General features: G+C 39.1%; 1 protein-coding gene across 6 annotated transcripts in view; it reads left to right on the top strand.

The window, feature by feature from the left end:
• The window catches only part of EGF (epidermal growth factor), a 196526-nt gene that overhangs the window by 116939 nt on the left and 57720 nt on the right, over positions 1-21867 (top strand). For all 6 annotated transcript variants that reach the window (XM_073602421.1, XM_073602430.1, XM_073602404.1 and 3 more), the window contains 2 exons: positions 379-599; positions 3306-3473. In XM_073602421.1, the coding sequence (XP_073458522.1) occupies positions 379-599; positions 3306-3473 (389 nt within the window). The remainder of the gene's footprint in view (positions 1-378; positions 600-3305; positions 3474-21867) is intronic.

The following is a 21867-nucleotide window of genomic DNA, read 5'->3' as shown; positions in this document are numbered from 1 at the left end:
ATTGTATGTTTAAAGTAAGCATGTAGAAAATATGGTACACTTGTGCCATCTCAGGTGCATCACTACAGTACCCCAAAATGTCCTACGCAACTACCAGCTTTCTTAAAGTTGATATTAGCACACAGCTAAGTTTACCACTCATATGTTAGCTCTTGGGCCTAGCAATAGTTTGCTTAGGCACTGATCACTTCACTGTGGGAGGCTGGAAGGTTGCATGTTTGTATCATAAATGAAAGTTTCACTTGTTTTTGGGTGTTGGAGTGGCAGATCATGGACCTAAGCTTTGTTTTAAGGTAAGAACAGACACCTTATTGTGTCCTGCTTAAAAATTATATACTAGTACTAGTGTTTTAGAAATGGAATTTCTTTCTTTTTTAGGAAATTATTTTGGACCGATATAGGATCTGCTCCTCAAATAGGAAGCTCCAGTCTTGAGGGAAGGGACAGAAGAATTGTGATCAATACCAACCTGGTGTGGCCAAGTGGAATCACTGTAGACACCCTCACTAATAAGCTTTATTGGTGTGATGCTAAGAAATCTGTCGTTGAATCTTCAGATCTGGATGGCTCCAATCGCCGCAGCCTATCCCATGATGTAGGTGAGGTTTTGATAAAAAATCATGTAAAAAAAAACACCTGTCAAATTACTAAACCCAGTCTATATTACAGAAATCAGATACACTTTATTTTGTAAAAAAGCACTAGCTTGGAATAGGATTATCTTTTTACCAACGGCACATTAGAGATATTGTATGTTAACACTGGTATTGCATATGTAATCTATATTCTTTCACTACAGAGGTGTAAGCTGTATTTACTTATTACATGTCTGCATAAAGCTGAACATCATCCATTTTGACAGAAAAATATATAATGAGAATGTGATAAACTTTTTAAGGCATATTCAATTCCCATCATGCACCACAAAGTAATGATTGTTTAAAATTGGTTATATGTACAACTGAGTTTCAACTTTCGTTATTGCTGTAGTATTTATAATAGATTTTCAGTTTTACATGATGGATCCAAGTTAACAGAAATCTCTTCTGAGAAAATGAGACTGAACTTTGAACTTTACTCAATAAATGAGTGCCTGGGCATCCATTCTGAATGCCCAGGCATGTGTAGATGAAATAAACAGAACTTGCTTTTCACATTACTGGATAATTGAAGTGATTTTTCACTCAATTTATTGATTTATTCTCCCTCGACATGGAGACTGTCATTGCTGACTTCTTATTTTGCAAATACTACTTACCTGGCCATCATGCTGTTTCTTTGGCTTCAATACTCGGAGTCACAAACCTGAAACAAGTTTGTAAATAATAACTTCTGACTTTTCTCTGACTTTCCTGATATGCATACAAATTCTGGGTCATGGATTCTAGCAGTCCTGAAGCCAAAATTTTAGCATAACACTCAAGAAACTCAGGTAAGCAACCGTAGTACACATTTTCTAATAGATTTACTTTGAAAGATAACACCCTGAAGCATTAGCCAAACTACAGGTAGCAGAATATCATAATGAGTATGTAGGCACAGTGAGTGCTTGTTAAAAAAAAATCAGATGAACAAGATGGACGTGTGTCTTTTTTCAACCTGATTAACTAGGTAACTATGTAAGATAATCCATAGAATTTTTAAAGACTTATGTAGACAGATTTTGCGAAAGTGTCTGTCATGCGTTCTAAAAATGGTGCAGTATGCATCAAATTCACATACCTGTCTCGAACTTGTACTTGAATTTGGCGCAAGCTATACCACTTTTACAATGCCCACAGGACACTTTTTCAAAACCTGTCTATGCCAATTTCTCTCTCTGTACGCCAAAAGATAATTGGTTTTCGTAAGATACGAATAGTCGTCATTTTGAATTGGCGCATTCATTGTGCCACATTATAACAGTGGCACATTTTAGAACTACCTGAATTTGGTGCACGAGTTGCTGTCAGAACCAAGACTGTTGCAAATGTTTAATGAATTTGGGCAATACATTAATGAGAGGGATTAAGGCAAGACAAGTGGAGCAGCAGCTTTATCTAATCCCCCCTATGTGTTTTTTTTTCCAGTTTTAGTTTTAGGAACAAAATCCTTTGGATGTTTTGGGTTATTACTTTTCTGTGTTTTTTTAACCTATTACTAAAAAACCCAGTTGTCACTAGAGTTCAGACCTTAGTGAGGTTGTCCCATTTTCAGATTCTAAATACAGTATTTGGGCTAGTTAAAAGTGAACATGGTGATCCAACTGTGGGCATACTGGGTGCAGGGTCTAAGAGGTGTGCAATGGAATTTAATGTGTCTTAGGTCTTCATTCTGAAAGTTTGGGACACATAATATGCAGACATATTCTTGTAACGTATTAAGGAGCATGAATTACAGTTGGTTATTTTGTTTATATGTAACTGTATCAAGAGCTGATCAAACATGAAGATATCTGAGTTAAGATATGTAATATTAAAGTAGTAATATTCCACAACCACACTTCAGTTATTGCGTGTACAGCCTGTATCAAAATGTCTCAATAGTTTATAGAAAATGCAGATATCTGCGTTTCTAAAATTAAAACTTCATTTTTTTTTGCTGTTTGTGTCTCATTAAAGAGCTTCTCATTGATTCCTTCAAAGTGAGGAGTAATCTTATAAAGGTTTTACCAGAATAGGACAAGGACAGCAATACAAATCTGTTCCTCACTCTATTCAATGTAAAAAAAACAAATTTTGGCTTTAGATATACTTGAAGAGTAGTATTTTTGGAAGTGGTGTTTCTTCACACTTTTCCAGCTTCAGTAACTTAGGTGCTTTGGCTCTTTGGTGTGCAAAAGACAGAATTTAATACTACGATATGCCTTTTATCACATACTGCCAAAATATAAAACAAAATCCAACCCTCCCTACAATGTGTTCCCACCAGAATAATTGTCCTGGAATGACTACTTCCCCCCAAAATACAGTAATTACCATTCCAATGACATTCAGCTAGATCAGGCCATTAGCATGAAGTCAGTTTTATTTTGACAGGTAAGGCTAAGTGAACTAAGTTCAATACCGTATTACATTTTTTGTTACAGATATGGCTTCTTTAACTCCCTGTTTTGGGTTACTGGTCTTGTATATTTGTAGTAAACTATATCTTCACTGTACCCCAGCCACCTTCTCTTTCACTGCTGCATTATTTGGGGGGTGGCCTGCCTAGTGAGCAGACATCTCCTACTCTTCACTCTTCATCTATAGGTTTTTAGAAGTCTAATTTATATGTATAATACACGGAAAAGGCTGTGGATTATTATATTTGCATATATTTCTCAGGTCATCCATTTGGTATAACCATATTTGAAGATCACATTTGGTTGTCTGACTGGGTGCAGCCATCAATAATAAGAATGGACAGGAAGAACACACACAGCTGGGTACGCCTCCGTGGGAGTATGCAAAGACCTTCCGCACTTGTGGTCGTGCATCCATTGGTGAAGCTAGGTAATTCTTATTTTTGAACTGATATAGATATATAGATGCATTATAAAAATTGTATGTCTGCTACTTTTATTTTTTTGGTGAGTTTATGCAACACAAAGGGGGGTGGGGGGTGGCAGGTGGTCACAACTTATACTCTTCCTAGTGTTAATGGCCCTATTAAAAACGAATGGAACTGTGGTTCTAGAACTTGAACCTGCAAATCAGCTATGATTGGACCAATTCTGCTGTTAAGCACAAGTGTTAAGAACAGGATTTAGTATGTAGCCTTGGTCTACTGGCACATAACCTGGGCTATCTTTCAGGATGCTGCAGCTGCCCAAGAAGTTTCCTCCTCTTTCTTCAACTGCCAGTTAGTAAAGAAGTGGCTATGTGGGCAAAGATAGAAACAGGACAATTGTTAGGGCTGAGTTTACAGCCACAGGGAGTCGGAGGAGAGCCCACCACCTGTCTCAGGATACAGAGGATTCTGATTGGCTGCTGTGCAGCCTGGGAGGAAGAAAAGACTGCTTGGAGCCACCTGGAACTAAGGGGGATGTAGTTCCCAGGGACAGTTACCTATCAACTCAAGGACTGGATGGGACTACAGGTCCCAGGAAGACAAAAAGCTGCAGGAGGGGGAAAAAGGGGAAAGAAGCCTTGGCTCGGGCAGTCTCAGAAAACAGTGAGAGGTGACCATCAGAGTGGGCTGCTAAGTCAGAGAGCTACCTGCTGCAGTATTAGCCGCAGTGTCAGAGAGAGAGAGAGAGACTGGACTGCCAGTCTGCTTGGTGAGAGGCTGCTAGCCACAACTTTCTTGTTCATTACTTAAAGGGACAGTGTCACTTTACCTTGGAATACAATTTATGCCCTGTACTGTGGGAGCCATATAAATCTGAGCACTGCAACACATTATTTACACTTGCGTGTGGGAGGGGTTAGGAGAGACTGAAGGACATTTAGCTTTCAGTGCCGCCCCTTTAGTTCGGACCTTTCCACTTTCATGGTTTGGGTACAGAGACACTTGGTCCTCCTGTTATGTGTAGTGTTGTGCCAATTTATTATGTGTTATTGTTTATTGCTATTGCCATACTGTATGTTGCCTTCTTGGGAGTATTTCCAAGAGCTGGAAGAACATTTTGCAACTAATTAGGTAATTTGGCAATAGGTCAGTAATAGGATTGGGTACAAAATAAGCATCAGTCACAGTCAGAGTGTTTCAGAAGTTAAGCTGGGCAGAGGTTTACCAATCTGTGAAAAGCTGCTTCTAAAAAGTGTTGAACAATTTCAGAATAATGTTCCTCAATGTAAAATTTCAAAGACTTTAAATATATCATCATCTACAGTACATACAGTAATGTCATCAAAAGATTCTGAGACTCTGGAGAAATCTCTGTGTGCGAGGGACAAGACCAAAAACAATATTGGATGCCCATGATCTTCAGGCCCTCACATGTCCCTGCATTATAAACAGGCATGATTCTGTGGACATCACTGCATGGGCTTTTAAAAATCACTGTCTGAACACAGTTTACCGTGCAATCCAAAAATGCAAGTTAAACTCTATCATGTAAAGAAGAAGCCATATCTGAACATGCTCCAGATATGGTAATGTCTTCTGTGGGCCAAAGCTTATTTAAAATGGTCTGTTGCAAAGTGGAAAACTGTTCTGTGTTTAGACAAATCTAAATTTTACATTCTTTTTGGCAACAATGGGTTCCACATCCTCCGGACTAAAAAGGAGAGGGGCCAGTATGTTTTCAGCTCTCAGTTCAAAAGCCTACATCGCTGATGGTATGGGGGTGCATTCGTGTGTGTGGAATGGGCAGCTTGCACATCTGGAAAGGCACAATCAATGCTGAAACATATATCCAGGTTTTAGAGCAGAATATGCTCCCATCCAGATAACGTCTTTTTCAAGGAAGGCCTTGCATATTTCAGTAGGACAATGCTAAACCGCATACTGCATCTATGACAACCGCATGATTTTGTAGTTGAAGAATCTGGGTGCTTTACTGACCTGCCTGCAGTCCAGACCTTTCACCAACTAAAACTATTTGGCACATCTTGAAACAAAAAATACAAAAAAGAAGACCCAGGACTGTTAACCACTTCACGACCGCTCACTGTATATATACGTCATTTTTTTAAAGATGGATATCTCGGTAACGGCAGCAGCTGCTGCCACAACCGAGATATCCATCTTTACAGCGAGTGGTTCTGTACACGATAATGGTGGTCTCAGCGGCGGGTGCGCCGCGAGATCACCGTTATCGGCGGCGGGAGAGGTGCCACCCCCCCTCCCGCCGCTCTCCCGCACCCTCCGCCGCTTACCGGAGCCGTCGGTAACGGCGGAGGAGATCGGGACCTGTCACCGCTGAGGTACTGAGACGAGTGAGGCCAAGATGGCCCCCACCCGTCTCTATACCATGTGACGGCCGGAGCAACGTCATTACGACGGCTCCGCCCACTTCTCTTAAAGGCACAATTTTTTTTGTGTCATTTTTTAAACGACTTTTTTTTATTTTTTTTTTTTTTTTTTTTTTTTGCATTTTAGTCTAAATATGAGATCTGAGGACTTTTTGACCCCAGATCTCATATTTAAGAGGACCTGTCATGCTTTTTTCTATTACAAGGGATGTTTACATTCCTTGTAATAGGAATAAAAGTGATCCAAATTTTTTTTTTTTTTAAAACAGTGAAAAAAAAAAAAAAAAATAAAGTAAAATAAATAATAAAAAAAAAAAAAAAAAAAAAAAAAAAATTTAAAGCGCCCTGTTCCGACGAGCTCGCGCACAGAAGCGAACGCATACGTGAGTAGCGCCCGCATATGAAAACGGTGGTCAAACCACACATGTGAGGTATCGCCGCGACCGGTAGAGCGAGAGCAATAATTCTAGCCCTAGACCTCCTCCAAACATGCAACCCGTAGAATTTTTTTAAACGTCGCCTATGGAGATTTTTAAGGGTAAAAGTTTGACGCTATTCCACGAGCGGGCGCAATTTTGAAGCGTGACATGTTGGGTATCAATTTACTTGGCGTAACATTATCTTTCACAATATAAAAAAAAATTGGGCTAACTTTACTGTTGTCTTATTTTTTTATTCAAAAAAGTGATTTTTTTCCAAAAAAAGTGCGCTTATAAGACCGCTGCGCAAATACGGTGCAAAAAAAAGTATTGCAATGACCGCCATTTTATTCTCTAGGGTGTTAGAAAAAAAACAATATATAATGTTTGGGGGTTCTAAGTAATTTTCTAGCAAAAAAACCTGTTTTAAACATGTAAACACCTAAAATCCAAAACGAGGCTGGTCTTTAAGTGGAATCCTGTATCAGGCAAGAATGGGACAACATTCCTCTCCCAAAACTCCAGCAACTCCTTCCTCAGTTCCCAGACGTTTACAGAGTGTTTTTAAATGCGGGGGTGCTACACTGTGGTAAGCATTTGCCTGTCCCAACTTTTTTAAAATGTGTTGCTGCCATCACTTTCAAAATTATATTTTGTTTGAATTATACATTTTCTCAGTGCTCTGGAAGGTTTTACCCTCTTCGTGACATTTACATTTTTTGCTTTTCAGCACCGTGCTACTTTAACTGGCAATTGCGTGGTCATGCAACACTGTACCCGAGTGAAATTTATAATATTATTTTTTTTTCAAACAAGTAGAGCTTTTTTTTGGTGGTAATTGATCACCACTGGGTTTTTTCGTTTTTAATTTTTAAATGAAAAAAAAACTAACATTTTGAAAAAAAACCCCAATATTTTGTACTTTCTGTTATAAAACACATTCAATAAAATAACATTTCTTCATAAATTTCAGGCAAAATGTATTTTGCTACATATCTTTGGTAAAAAAAAATCCCAATAAGTGTATGTTAATTGGTTTGTGTGAAAGTTATAGCGTCTACAAACTATGGTATATATATTTGAAAATTGATCAATCCTGATGTACTGATGGCTAAGTAATTTTCATTTTCAAATTTTCAAATTTCATTTCTTGAGGTCCCAAAATGCCAGGACAGTACAAGTACCCCCCAAATGTCCCCTTTTTGGAAAATAGACAGTCTGAGGTATTTAGTAAGAGGCATGGTGAGTTTTTTGAAGTTGTAGTTTTTGTCCACATTTTTTGGAAAATGAAGCAATTAAATACAATTTTTTTTTCACATTTTTTTTTTTTACTTACTGTCACCAGTGTAATACAGTGATTGGCTACAGCTAATCACGTGGTACAGATAGCCAGGTACCATGTGATTGCTTTGGGCCAATAACAGATCACAGCAGTAAACAAGCTGTTCATGAATGGAAAGCCATTTATGACAGGTTGTTTACATTGTTATCATGTGATCGCTATGACCAATCATAGTGATGACATGATACCTGGTTACTGATTACCGGTAGGGTTGTCCCGATACCGATACTAGTATCGGTATCGGCATCGATACCGAGCATTTGCCCAAGTACTTGTACTCGGGCAAATGCTCCCGATGCTTCCCCCGATACCTAGAGGACAGCTGTGATCGGCGGGTGGGGGAGTTACAAGATTCTCCCCCAGCGGCTTTCACCAGCTTTAGTGACATACAGCGGTGATCGCTCACCGCTGACTGTCACTGCATCCTCCTCCATGCCCCCTCCGTTCCTCTGTGCCTCTCCGCTGTCCCCTGCATTCCTCTCTCCTTATCTGTCCCCCTCCGTTCTCCCCCTCCCTTCCTCTCTCCTTATCTGTCCCCTGCATTCCTCTTTCCTTATCTGTCCCCTCCGTTCTCCCCCTCAGTTCCTCCGTCCTCCCCCTCCTTCCTTTGTGTATGGATAGAGTCAGCTGACTCTGTCCATTCACATAACTGAAACATTGTAATCTCCTGTGATTACGATGTCTCAGTTTATGAATGGAGAGGAGCCGTTGTCTTCTCTCCATTCATTCTCAGTGCAGCTGACGCTGCAGAGAAAGGGACTGGGGAATATCTATCCTCTGTCTCTTTCTCTGTCTCAAGGGGGAGATATCAGAGGTCTGTTAAGACCCCTGATATCTCACCAAAGCCCCCCAAAAGGGCTGATTAAAAAAAAAAAAAAAAAAACAATAAAGAATAAAAAAATATTATTGTAAAAAATAAAAATTGTAAAAAAAAAACAAAAAAAACACACACACATACAACGTTCCCCCCCTCCCCCCCCCAAAAAAATAGCAAAAAAAAAACTGTCACGTGACATTAAAAAAAAAGTATCGGTAATCGGTATCGGCGAGTACTTGAAAAAAAGTATTGGTACTTGTACTCGGTCCTAAAAAAGTGGTATTGGGACAACCCTAATTACCGGTAACTGTAATCAGACATGGTGGTCACAGTAGGGGCTCGCTGCGCGCTCCTAGCTCGAGGCAGGCTGAATGACATACATGTAGCATGTGCTGGCACGTGGCAGTATATTTACTGTGGGTGGTAGGCAAGTGGTTAAACATTTGATATGTTTTTTTTTCCATTGTGAATAAGATATGGGTTCATGAGATTTGCAAATCATTACATTCTGTTTTTATGTCGATTATACACAGTGTCCAAACTTTTTTGGAATTGGGGTTGTAGAACCAGGGGACCCAAACATCAGTGGCTCCTTTGGGGGTAGGTGCAACAAATATGATTATGCCACTCTCAGATTACCTGTAAGATTGCTTATTCTTCCAAATTTCTCCATTTCAATGCGCAGATTCTGATCAAGTATATAGCTAAATGTCTAATATATTTGTCTTTCCAACCACTTCATTTTAAAATATTTGGTTTTCTGTATCCTGTAACCTATGTAGTAACATGTGTCTAGTTTAAGTATTATTGTGTAATAACAAGATAAGCAAGCATGGTAATAGTATCTCAAATATTCATACTATCCTAACATGGTTTGATTGTATGAACCTTAAGCCCCCTACACAGGGGCCGAATGTCCGGCGGCATGGCCGGTTCGATAGAAACGGGCTAACATTTGGCCCAAGAGTACTGCAGCCAGGCCGACAAAAGCCGAAGGGGCATGACCGAATAAGGTTTGCCAACTGGCTCCTGATCAGTGCTCTTAGCCAACAGCTGGGAGCGTTGACCGGAGTGTTCTGACGGATGGCCATCCCCCTGTCAGAACACAATAAAATAGCAGGGGAGATCACTGTACTAACATTAGATTGTTAGTACAGTGGTTCCAACCTGAGCTGTCAGTTTTGTTTTGTTCAGCCCGCTGGGTTGAACGGAAAAAAACTAGCAGTGTGTACTAGGCTTTAAAATGGTCATATAAGCGATCACATATTAATCATGTGTTCATTTTTATTTATTTTTTTTCTTAATCATGCATTAATTGTTGACAGAAGACACAGCTTTAAATACTAATGTGTTGGTATCTGTCTATGCAGAACAACATATGTTTAAAGCTGGCTACACATTATACAATTTTTTTTTGTTCAATTTCCTTTAGATTTACCTTCAACTATGTAGTGCAAGGGCCTGCCTGATTGCATACAATTTGAAAGTGTTAAGGTTTGACCTCATATTATATGGTTTGGGTAAATCTAAAGGAAAATTTTATAATGTGTAGCCAGCTTAACAGTCTGCTTCTCTAAAGTTTTTTTTCCAAAACCACACTGATACTTGGGGTGATCTTTGTATAGACTGAGAATAGCTGGATCACGCTACTCCTCCTGTCTGCATTTAACACTAGAAAAACAACATTCTACACAGGATTCCAAGAGACAAATAAATACTTGTAGCGTTCATTAAGATTCCTTCCACAAAGAATGACAGCTTAGGCTAATGCAAGGATGGAGTTATCTACCTATTTTTGCACAAGCTTTCCACTTTCGTATGTCATTAGCATTCTGCTTCGACACTATTAAGTGTAAATGTAATTTCTAGGTTTCAAAAGAATGTTACTGTTTTTGTTTATTTTGACATTATGAACAATTTACATGATCATGCACTTACAGAAGAATGTCAAGGAAGCTGAGGTTTGACAGCTAAGCTAAACCTAGAAGCTAACTGACCAGCCCAAAATGTAGTAGAGGTTTATCAGCAGAGATGACTGCAAACAACAATGACTCAATTCTGTCATGGACTAGAAGCTACTACATTATTTAGACAATATAAAGCATAACATAGGTTTTGAATTTAGTATTTGTCTAGTACATACACTCATGGGCTACTCCATGCACACGCACTCCCGTCACATCCCTGAAAGTCCTACTGCAACTATGGGAAAGTGGTTTCCCAAAGAAGGGCAACAAAGCTAATAAAGGGTCTGGAGGATGTTAGTTATGAGAACATACCATCTGGCGGTGTATTCTTCCAACTTATTCCTACTTGCAGAGGCTAGGTTTTGCATAGTCTGTATATCATTCACTCTGGCAAACCATTGGCGGCGAGCTTGTTTGTTTCCAGTTGCCTTGGATGCATGTCCTGTCTGTGTTTAACCACTTCCGGACAGGCCACCGTCGTTATACATCGGTACTTTGAAGAGGAATATCATTATGGCAGCAGCTAGCTGCCATAATCCCGGTATTCCCTTCTTCAGCCGGCTGTCCTCTTCAAAATAAAAGTAGTCTCTGCTGCGGATTCACTGCGAGATCACTTTTATCAGCGGCAGAAGAGGGCCTCCCTCCCGCCGTGCTCCGGTGCCATCCGCCGCTTACCGGAGCCATCGGCAGCGGTGGAGGCAATCGGATCCTTTCCCTAGCCTGACATGGAGACGAGTGAGGGGAAGATGGCCCCCACCCGTCTCCATATCATTGCAGGGCAGAAGCGACGTCAAAATGTCACTATGAAAACGGTGTTCAAACCACACATATGAGGTATCGCCACGATCAGTAGAGCGAGAGCAATAATTCTAGCCCTAGACAGCCTCTCTAACACATGTAACCTGTAGAATATTTTAAACGTTGCCTATGGAGACTTTTAAGGGTAAAAGTTTGTCGTCATTCCACGAGCGGACGCAATTTTGAATCGTGACATGTTGGGCATCAATTTACTCATCGTAACATTATATTTCACGATATAAAAAAAAAAACTGGGCTAACTTTACTGTTGTCTTATTTTTTAATTAAAAAAGTGTATTTTTTCCAAAAAAGTGCGCTTGTAAGACCGCTGCGCAAATACGGTGTGACAGAAAGTATTGCAGCGACTGCCATTTTATTCTCTAGAATGTTAGAAAAAAAATAATAAAATATATATATATATATATATATATATATATATATATATATATATATATATATATATATAATGTTTGGGGGTTCTAAGTAATTTTCTAGCAAAAAAAATGTTTTTAACTTGTAAACAACAAATCTCAGAAAGAGGCTCGGGACCAGCAGTGTTGTAGTGTTTCCTGGACAGCAGTGTCAAGTTTTTTTGGACAGCAACAGGGTTATTAGAAAGAGAAATATCAGTAAGTTGTGTTATGATTTAGTCAATCTGTTGGCAAAAGGGGCACAACATGGGGCATTACCAAAAAACATGTAATAGGGTCTCTGTATAGGCATTGCAACAGGAACACTCTGTTTTGGAAAAAGTTCAGCAAGGACAGACACCGTCCTATACCATCAGGTCATAATCCAAGATTTCTTGGTATTTGCTACAAATAGAGGATTAATGAGCAAAAAACAAGATCTTATCACCATGTGAAATTATTGTTTGATCCCTCAGAGTAAAACATTTTGGTCAGGAAATTTACTCTTGCCATTTTAACACCAGATTCTCAAAAATGGTTCACTGGATTAAAATGCAACATATAGGTGTGAAGAAGGCTTTAGGTTGTCACCAGAGTCAGGGCTGGATTTATAGGGGGCAAAAAGGGCAATTGCCTCAGGCCCCCCCTGACAGAAGGGGCCCCCTCTATACAATATTACATTTTTTTTTGAAAATAATAAAATAATAATAATAAAAAAATATATATAAAATGTATAAAAAAAACATACTTTATTTTATTAAATGTATCTTCAGAAGTAATATTTTGCAGGCCATGATCTGTAAAACTCTGGACTGGTATATTAAATAGTTTTTCAAAAATGAATTTTGGTGGCTCAAGCAAACCACACATGGAGCTCTAACACTGTGTGTTTTTGGGCATGTGTGACCTCAGAATGATGTTGTGTCTTGCATTGTAAAACTATGTGACTGTCAATGACAATGTAAACCAACTCTGTGTATGAGGAGCCCCCCCCGAACCTAAAGTTCCCCGGGCCCCCCCAAGGTTTAAAGCTGGCTTTGACCAAAATTCAGTTCTACTAGGTGAAAATCTAGTATTACACAGTTTGGCAGTGATCCAACCATGTTACAGTTATATTGCTGGGCATCAAAAAATATTTTTTTGTGCTAAAAAATTATAATACATCTTCTGAGGCTAATAGTCTGGCACATCAGGTTGGTTTGGTATCTAGCGCTTTTGCACCTCTCTCCACCAATCTATAAAATATTTGCCTTTGCATTACAATGAATTACTTTTATGAATAATGGCAAAATTAAAAAACAATCCAATGCAACTTTTTTTTGCACGGATCATCTCACTTAACCAAACTTTAACCACTGGGCTTTATAGATTAAGTAATATGCAGAAATCTCTCTTTCTATTCTGATTGTTCATTGATAGACAGTACAGACCAATGAGAGATCTGAAAAAGTAACTGCATCAGCATATTTAAAGTGGGTCTCTAGCCAAAAAAAATTTCTTCATTTTAAATAAGTTAGGGTTAGAACCTCTGTCTTTTATTTTTACTGCAATCCGGGGCTCTGTTAGAGAGATTTTCCCTGATGTTCTGTCCTGCTGATGACATTTTATCAAACAGGAAGTGAAAGGAACTTTCCAACAGAAACAGAAAAAAACAGACAGAAATTAAAATATTTTTCCTTAGTAGGGTAGGGAAGGCTAGCACCCCTGTCAGATTTGTAATTCTAACAAAGAATAAAAATTAATCCGCCAAGCCACTGCTAAGATGCCTAGATACAACTTTATTTTGATAAAAGTCAGGGGGAAAACCCAAAAAATAGCCAACACGTTTTGGGGGTCCAAAGACACCCCTATAATCAGGGCTAGAAAAAACATAATTAAATCTCCATATCAGTACAACATTAACACAATATCCCCTGCTAAGGGTGATAGTTAAAACCAAATACCCAATAGAAAATAGTATTGGATGTAAAAAAATGAATGTTGGTTAACATTGAATGGATAATCAACATACTGTACAAGAACCTCCGACAAATGTTACATAGTTACATAGTAGGTGAGGTTGAAAAAAGACACAAGTCCATCAAGTCCAACCTATGTGTGTGATTATGTGTCAGTATTACATTGTATATCCCTGTATGTTGCAGTCATTCAGGTGATTATCTAACAGTTTCTTGAAGCTATCAATGCTCCCCGCTGAGACCACCGCCTGTGGAAGGGAATTCCACATGCTTGCCGCTCTTACAGTAAAGAACCCTCTACGTAGTTTAAGGTTAAACCTCTTTTCTTCAAATTTTAATGAGTGGCCACGTGTCTGGTTAAACTCCTATCCGCAAAAAAGTTTTATCCCTATTGTGGGGTCACCAGTACAGCATTTGTAAATTGAAATCATATCCCCTCTCAAGCGTCTCTTCTCCAGAGAGAATAAGTTCAGTGCTCGCAACCTTTCCTCATAACTAAGATCCTCCAGACCCTTTATTAGCTTTGTTGCCCTTCTTTGTACTCGCTCCATTTCCAGTACATCCTTCCTGAGGACTGGTGCTCAGAACTGGACAGCATACTCCAGGTGCGGCCGGACCAGAGCCTTGTAGAGCAGGAGAATTATCATTTTATCTTTTGCGTTGATCCCCCTTTTAATGCATACCAATATTCTGTTTGCTGTGTTAGCAGCAGCTTGGCATTGCATGCCATTGCTGAGCCTATCATCTACTAGGACCCCCAGGTCCTTTTTCCATCCTAGATTCTCCCAGAGGTTCTCCCCCCAGTGTATAGATTGCATTCATATTTTTGCCACCCAAATGCATTATTTTACATTTTTCTACATTGAACCTCATTTGCCATGTAGTTGCCCACCCCATTAATTTGTTCAGGTCTTTTTGCAAGGTTTCCACATCCTGCGGAGAAGTTATTGCCCTGCTTAGCTTAGTATCGTCTGCAAATACAGAGATTGAACTGTTTATCCCATCCTCCAGGTCGTTTATGAACAAATTAAATAGGATTGGTCCCAGCACAGAACCCTGGGGAACCCCACTACCCACCCCTGACCATTCTGAGTATTCCCCATTTATCACCACCCTCTGAACTCGCCCTTGTAGCCAGTTTTCAATCCATGTACTCACCCTATGGTCCATGCCAACGCACCTTATTTTGTACAGTAAACGTTTATGGGGAACTGTGTCAAATGCTTTTGCAAAATCCAGATACACCACGTCTACCGGCCTTCCTTTGTGATAATGTGATAATAAGAATAAAAAACCATAGCCTTTCAGTTCATTAATAGGGTAAGAAACAGCAATAATGAAAATAATGGTAATAATTAATAACAATTAAAATAATTAATTTAGATGGACCCTTTAAGAATAAATATATACTGTATGTGAGTAAAATAAAACCAAAAAGAATATGTCTAACTTGAGCCATACACTATACAATCCAATTGTACAATTCCTGTACAATCTCCCCCAGTTTTACCAACCTCATGCATTATGAGATTTGTATTTTTATTTTTTTGTAACTTAATGTTTTATTAAGGTTTTATACATTTTACACGTAGATAAGGCTGAAGATCACGTAAGAGTGGTACAAAGGTTGTATACAATAAACAAGAGCCAGTACCACCAACTTGTAGTCATTTCAACAAGCTGTGAATCGCGTTCCAGGAGAACTTTCGAAAGGGACCAAGGATAGAAAGAAAGGGAATGAGGGCAGGGGGGTGTGGAAAGCGATTGAGTTGAGTTGTAAGTAGCTTTAGAGATTTGTATTTTTTTGTCTGGTGAAATCATTGTTAGCAGGACAGGAAGTGAAAGTAAATCTCTCTATGAGGATCCCTGGATATCAATAAAAAGTGACAGGCCTTCTAAAACTTCTTCATTCTATCCAAAAAACTAGAAAATGATTTTGTCTTGACATATACTTCAAGAACTCATGCACACAGATGTATGCATGTTTATGGTTGGGGCTGCGTATAGCCGCATACAGCCGTATCCTGTCATCCATTTGTACAAGCAGCTGTACATAACACTTATGGCTTCCCGGGTGTTAAAATATGCGATATGTGTCCCAATATGCCCGTGCGCATGAGCTCTGGCTTTCATGATAATAACCTTGTACAGTGTTGAAAGCCTAAGCGCTGGTCCCAGTCAAAACAATGTCACCTCCATGCATTCTTAGGCAGAACTATCCCTAAATACAGCATTAAAGCACATCTTTATTGACATTAGTGATGATTGGGCTCATTATCAGATAGAAACTAGATCCAGGTGGCAGAAAATCACAACTGGTCTGACTGATAAAAAAAAAAAAAAAATAGAGAGTAAACTCTCCAAACACAACAGTATATTCGTGTTGAGAACATTATGACTTGTTGAGAAAAATCCTACAAATGACAATTTTCTTTAGTAAATTTCTCAGCTCGGACAGATAACAGCGACAAAGGCTCGAATTTCTACATTCCAGACTGCTGTCCTCAACGTTAGGCTGTTGTCCTTTTACTAACAGTGGAATTGCACTCAGTCTTTAACAACAGCTGGGGGAGAGGATGGCACGGCAGAAGCCCCTGTAATCCTCATTGTCATCATGTCATTCATGTTCCCTATTTAAGTAGTAACTAGAGGCAAGAGTGATAACACAGACAGAAGGCATTGTTACCACTGGCCACTAAGTTTTGAGGCCATTTGGAAAACATGCTGACCCCATAAACATGACACATGACAACATAATTATGCTAGGGGGGCAGATTGAAGCTTACCATGTCATGACACTATGCTTTCCTAAATAGTCCCAGTGGCTAATATGGGCGTTCAGCACTGGCAAAGGAGACGTTGGTTTGAAAAAAAAAAAAAAATGAGCGTATTACTAAAAATGACCACTAAGCTGATGTCTATTTTCATTTTATAGAGTCAGCCCCAGAACACTGCGTCCAAACCTATTGTGAGCCATTGTGATATATGACCTGAGAGAGTGATGAAGCTCTATTGTGATTATCTTTGACATATTTTAGATGCCTCTGGCAGATCTTGGCTTTCTCCTTCTTGCTAAAAGAAAATATTGAATATGAACAGTCGGCAGGCTCTATCAGCAGTTTTCAGAAGCTCCTTTGAAAAGATGTTGAAAGATTTACACAAAAGATTTCATGAAAATCACACTGCTTGCCTTTAGTTTTATACCCAAGATCATACCGATACTTGACGTATTTAAGATTTGTGGAAGGAATTACAGGTGAAAAAAAAGAAGACAAAAGTCTGTTTTGTCCCCGAGCATTAGAAAAATAAAAAGAATGGGTGTGCAAAGGAAAACAGATGTTAGACCAGCTAAAATGTGATTGATGATCTAGGTAGAGCTAGTACCATTCAACAGCTTTTCAGCCTCTTATTTAAGATGCAAATCCTCTCCAACTAAAACTGTAATCTCAAGTTCAATTAACTTCTGCATATAAAATTAGGGAAACCTAATTAATTAATTAGTTAATTAATTAAAAATCATCAGTTTTGTTTCCCCATAATGAAATTATATAAATATTTATACAGTGTATAAGTATTATACATATATATGTACAGGCATACCCCACTTTTAACTACACAATGGGGTTTATTTAATAAAGCTGGAAAGTGCAAAATCAGGCTCACTTCTGCATAGAAACCAATGAGCTTCCAGGTTTTATTACCAAAGCTTAACTGAACAAGCTGGGGTTAGAAGCTCATTGGTTTCTATGCAGAAAGGAGCCTGATTTTGCACTTTCCAGCTTTAGTAAATAAACCCCATTGTGTACTTAAAAGTGGGGTATATATATAAATATATATATATATATATATATATATATATATATATATATATATATATATATATATATATACTTTTTTTTCTGAAGGCAACTATCCAGCTATCCAACCATCAGGCTTAACACAATTCAACTGTGCACAGTTACATTTCCCATCTTGTAGATTACAGCCAAGTTTGCATGTAACCCATGGGACACTTATAACCTATCATTCAACATTTTGAGATGGAAATGAGGGACACCTACTAGCAAACGTACGTAGGCAGAGAACACGCCCCCTATCACACCCCTTAAAAGGAGAATTAACCAAAAAAACTACTATTCCTTTATATTGGCTTTTAAAATTTACAAATGCAGCAATTTAGAAATTGGAGGAAAGGTTTAGCACTTTTTGAAAGATAAAAAGTGCATTTTATATACAACTATATAGACCAGATCAAAATAAGGGACAAATGAGGGGGAGAGAGGGACAGAGGGACATTGTTCCCAATCAGGGACAGTCCCTCCAAATCACGGACAGTTGGGAGCTATGGTATAATACTTGGGATTAAAAATGTTTATGTTTTTGTACTGAAATTAAATGGAAACTTTACAGCTGTCCCTTCAAACTCCAGAGTGGATTTTTAGAGTAGCTGGTAGGTTTACCTGTCTCCAAGCTACTCCCCTACACAACAATTTACCCACAGATAGAAGTGAGTTCCAAACTGAAGGTAGGAAGAATTGGAGGATTGGTCTTTATTTGTTGGTTGGTGGGAAGGAGTATATCTGAAGCCAAAACAGTTTTTTTCATTTTTCAATGGATTAAGAAATGGTAATACACCTGTTTTTGCCATCTGTGTCCCATTTGTGAGATTTCCTTTCACTTTCTGTCCAGTTTGGTAAAATATATTGGAGCTAAAAGTAAAGATGAAATTAAGGTGGATATTGTTTTTTTTTTAAGGATTCTATTGGCCTTAAAGCGGGGGTCCACCTATCTATCGTTTTTTTTTTTTTTTGAGTTCATTCACAAACTTTTCTTCTCAGCATTACATACTCACATATTGTGTGTAATATGTCCGCCTGCGTCAGATTTTGTCGGAAAGAATAACTTATATTATTCACTGCAGGTGGTTTCCATCTTCATTGTGGGCATTTGAAGCCCACAAGCATTTATTTCCTGGATGTGGTGAATGCTGTGCTCCCAGCATTCACTGCTCGTTCCCGCACATGCTCAGTGGCATCCTGGGAAGCCTGAGACTAGCTCCCAGGAGTCTGGGAGAGGCTAGAAACACGCCTACTCCCATGGGAGGAGAACCAGGAAGTGCAAAGAAGAATAGAAAAATAAAAGGTAATTACGGTGATTTACATTTTTTTAAACAGCATGTCAGCATCTAGGCAAGGAAGAGAATACATACAGATATTGTTCAAAATTTGGGTGGAACTCCGCTTTAAATAGCTTTGGAAGCTCCTTTTTAAACATTCTGGATCTGTTCGCGTGCCAAAAATGGACCCTCATTAGCATGATTACTTTATGTTTTCTTTATTACAAGTATAATACAGACAATTGTGATTACGCAAAAAAATGATCAAATGCAAGAAAAGGGAAAGACACAAATATAAGGAATTGTTATTCAAATGAAGTGAACTACCCTCAATATATTTTTTTTTTAAAACACTAATTATAAATACATTATTTAATTCATTTTTCTTCTTTCAGGCTGGGTTCACTGGTGTGAACCCAGCCTCAAGCAAGTTTCCCCTAAGAAGCTGAATGAGTGAAATTGAGATTTAGCAAAATCAACAAAAGGCTAAATCAATTTAGCTGAAACCACTCTGCATATCTTTAAAAGTAAATCCAGTTTTGAACAGTTGTCACTGGAACAAGAATCTCCACTGGAAGATTTCCTCTATGTTCCTGTTCTGATGACAACTCAAAATTTTAGATTTTCCCTATCTTTTGGTCCCAGTGACAAAGTGGTCACCAAGACAGATGGAGAGGATGAATCTACCTAACCAAGACACAGACAGCAATATAAATCAGATAAAGATTTTAATTGCTCAATTGTATTTAAAAAAAAAGTTTTGGCTTTAGGTGTACTTTAATTCTAGGCTTTTCCATCAGGCTTTTAACCATATTTTGGTTTACGGTTTAAGCAGTTTCCCAGCTTCAAGTACCAAAATTGATAGAAAATGACTTTTAATGGGCACTGTGGTGGTTTGAATCAAATTCAATCACAATTTCAATTGTTTGGGTAGCTGAAAACAGCAGAATAAATAAAACCATGGGTGACAGATTGTTGTGGTTGAAAATTGCTGTTTAATGTCCCCAACCACCAACAAAATTGATAAGTGTATGGCCAGAATTCATCCTGCAGCTGAAGCGGCCCCCCTAAAGTATGGATCTAGCCTTACCCCTTAATCTGAGCTCGAGGGTACAGGATTTGAAGTTTATATTGGAAAAACAACCCATCATGACTGTAATGTTCACAACATGATGAATAGTGTCATCTATTCCTAAAGCTGGTAAATCTTGCAATCCAATGCTCATATCATTGCATGCACCAAAAAGGATAGACAATGCTCAATGATTAAGTGGAAGATGGCCTAGTGTCCTCCAGTGCTCATGTGTATAAGGTCCATATGCTGGTAGTGCTGAGAGTCACTTGAATTTATGAATAAAACAGACAGTGTAAAGAGTAATGCCGCGTACACACGGTTGGATTTTCCGACGGGAAATGTTCGATGGGAGCTTGTTGTCGGAAATTCCGACCGTGTGTAGGCTCCATCGGATATTTTCCGTTGGAATTTCTGACAAACAAAATTTGAGATCTGGATCTCAAATTTTCCAACAACAAAATCCGTTGTTGGAAATTCTGATCGTGTGTACACAATTCCGACGCACAAAGTTCCACGCATGCTCAGAATCAAGCAGAAGAGCCGCACTGGCTATTGAACTTCATTTTTCTCGGCTCGTCGTATGTGTTGTACGTCACCACGTTCTTGACGTTCGGAATTTCCGTCAAGATTTGTGTGACCGTGTGTATGCAAGACAAGTTTGAGCCAACATCCGTCGGAAAAAAAACATGGACTTTGTTGTCGGAATGTCCGATCGTGTGTACACGGCATTACAGTAATATATTTTTATTTGTAAAGTGACAGATCACATCTCAGTTTATTGACGTAGGATCAGCGAAATATGAATTCCCACTGGTTTACTGCACTTTGCAAGTTGGTGTTTGCTTTGATTTTTAGTTAGGAGAACGTTGTGTAAAGCAGATGTAACATCTTTTAAGCAACATTAAAGGTTAGTTAAAAAAAACAAAAAACATGTTATACTTACCTGTTCTGACCAGTGGTATTGCACAGAGAAGACCTGATCCTCCTCTTCTCAGGTCCTTGGCCGGCGATCCTGGCTCCTCCTCTTCAGCCAATGCCCCCAAAAGCAAGCCACTTGCTCTGGGGCACTGATACGTGCTTACTATCGAACCCCGCTCTATGCATCCTAATGATGCACAGAGCCACATCTCAGCCCCCCGCTCTCTCCTCATTGGCTGTGATTGAGAGTGGAACGAGCCAATGGCTCCCTCTGCTGTCTTGGCCAATGAGGAATGAGAGACCCGTAAGATGCTCAGTTCTCGTGCACATTGCTGGATCGAAAGGATGCTCAGATGAGTATTAGGGGGGCAGGGGGGCTTCTGCACACAGAAGGTTTTTTACCTTTATGCATAGAATGCACGAAAGCCTAAACCAGCTGCAGGTCAGGCATTAAAGTCGGGATCAATCCAAATCTTGGACCGGCTAAGTGACGTCAGCAGACAGCAGACTTTAGCCCACTGTTGACTAAATACAAGTCACAGGAGTGCAGAAATAAGTGCACGTAAGTGACCCACAGGAGAAGTAGGGCCAAAAGAGCCTCGGCCCTACTTCCCCTTTAATTAATTTTTAATATTCACAATTTTTAATATTCAATATTCGAACTCCCCCATCCATCCATGTCTCTATGCTTTATTTTTCTGAGAAATCACTTTGAAAACCACCCCTAGCATTTCTACCTGTGGCCATCTTGAGTAAAGGCAGGCGATTCACATAACAGTTACTTCCTGGAATCCAGCTACCCTTAGCTCAGGTATGCAGGAAGGAGGGTGTGCTTAACTCTTCTCCTCCTGAAGATTCCTGGGATGTATGACATCATTTGCCTAGGCCTGGAAACAAGGAAGTAACTGAAGAAATTAAAAAAAAAAGTTATAATATACCTTCCTAGCTGTTTTCTAAGACTAGCAACATACAATTGTCAATGCTGATTGAAAGAGTGAAGTTCTGATTTAAAGCCCAAATCAGGGAAATCTGAAAATTCTCCCTTGCAGTGGGTTGTGCCCGCACTGCAGGGATTAACTTCTAATTTTTTTTCTACACTTTTACTTACCCGATTCTGCATTCCCTCTGGTAGACAACACTCACCTATGCTCTAGTGGAGGACTGTCCC

This window comes from Aquarana catesbeiana, linkage group LG01 (genome assembly GCF_042186555.1).
Source record: "Aquarana catesbeiana isolate 2022-GZ linkage group LG01, ASM4218655v1, whole genome shotgun sequence".
In the NCBI taxonomy this organism is placed as follows: Eukaryota; Metazoa; Chordata; class Amphibia; order Anura; family Ranidae; genus Aquarana; species Aquarana catesbeiana.
This window is presented reverse-complemented; position numbering and strand designations above follow the sequence as displayed.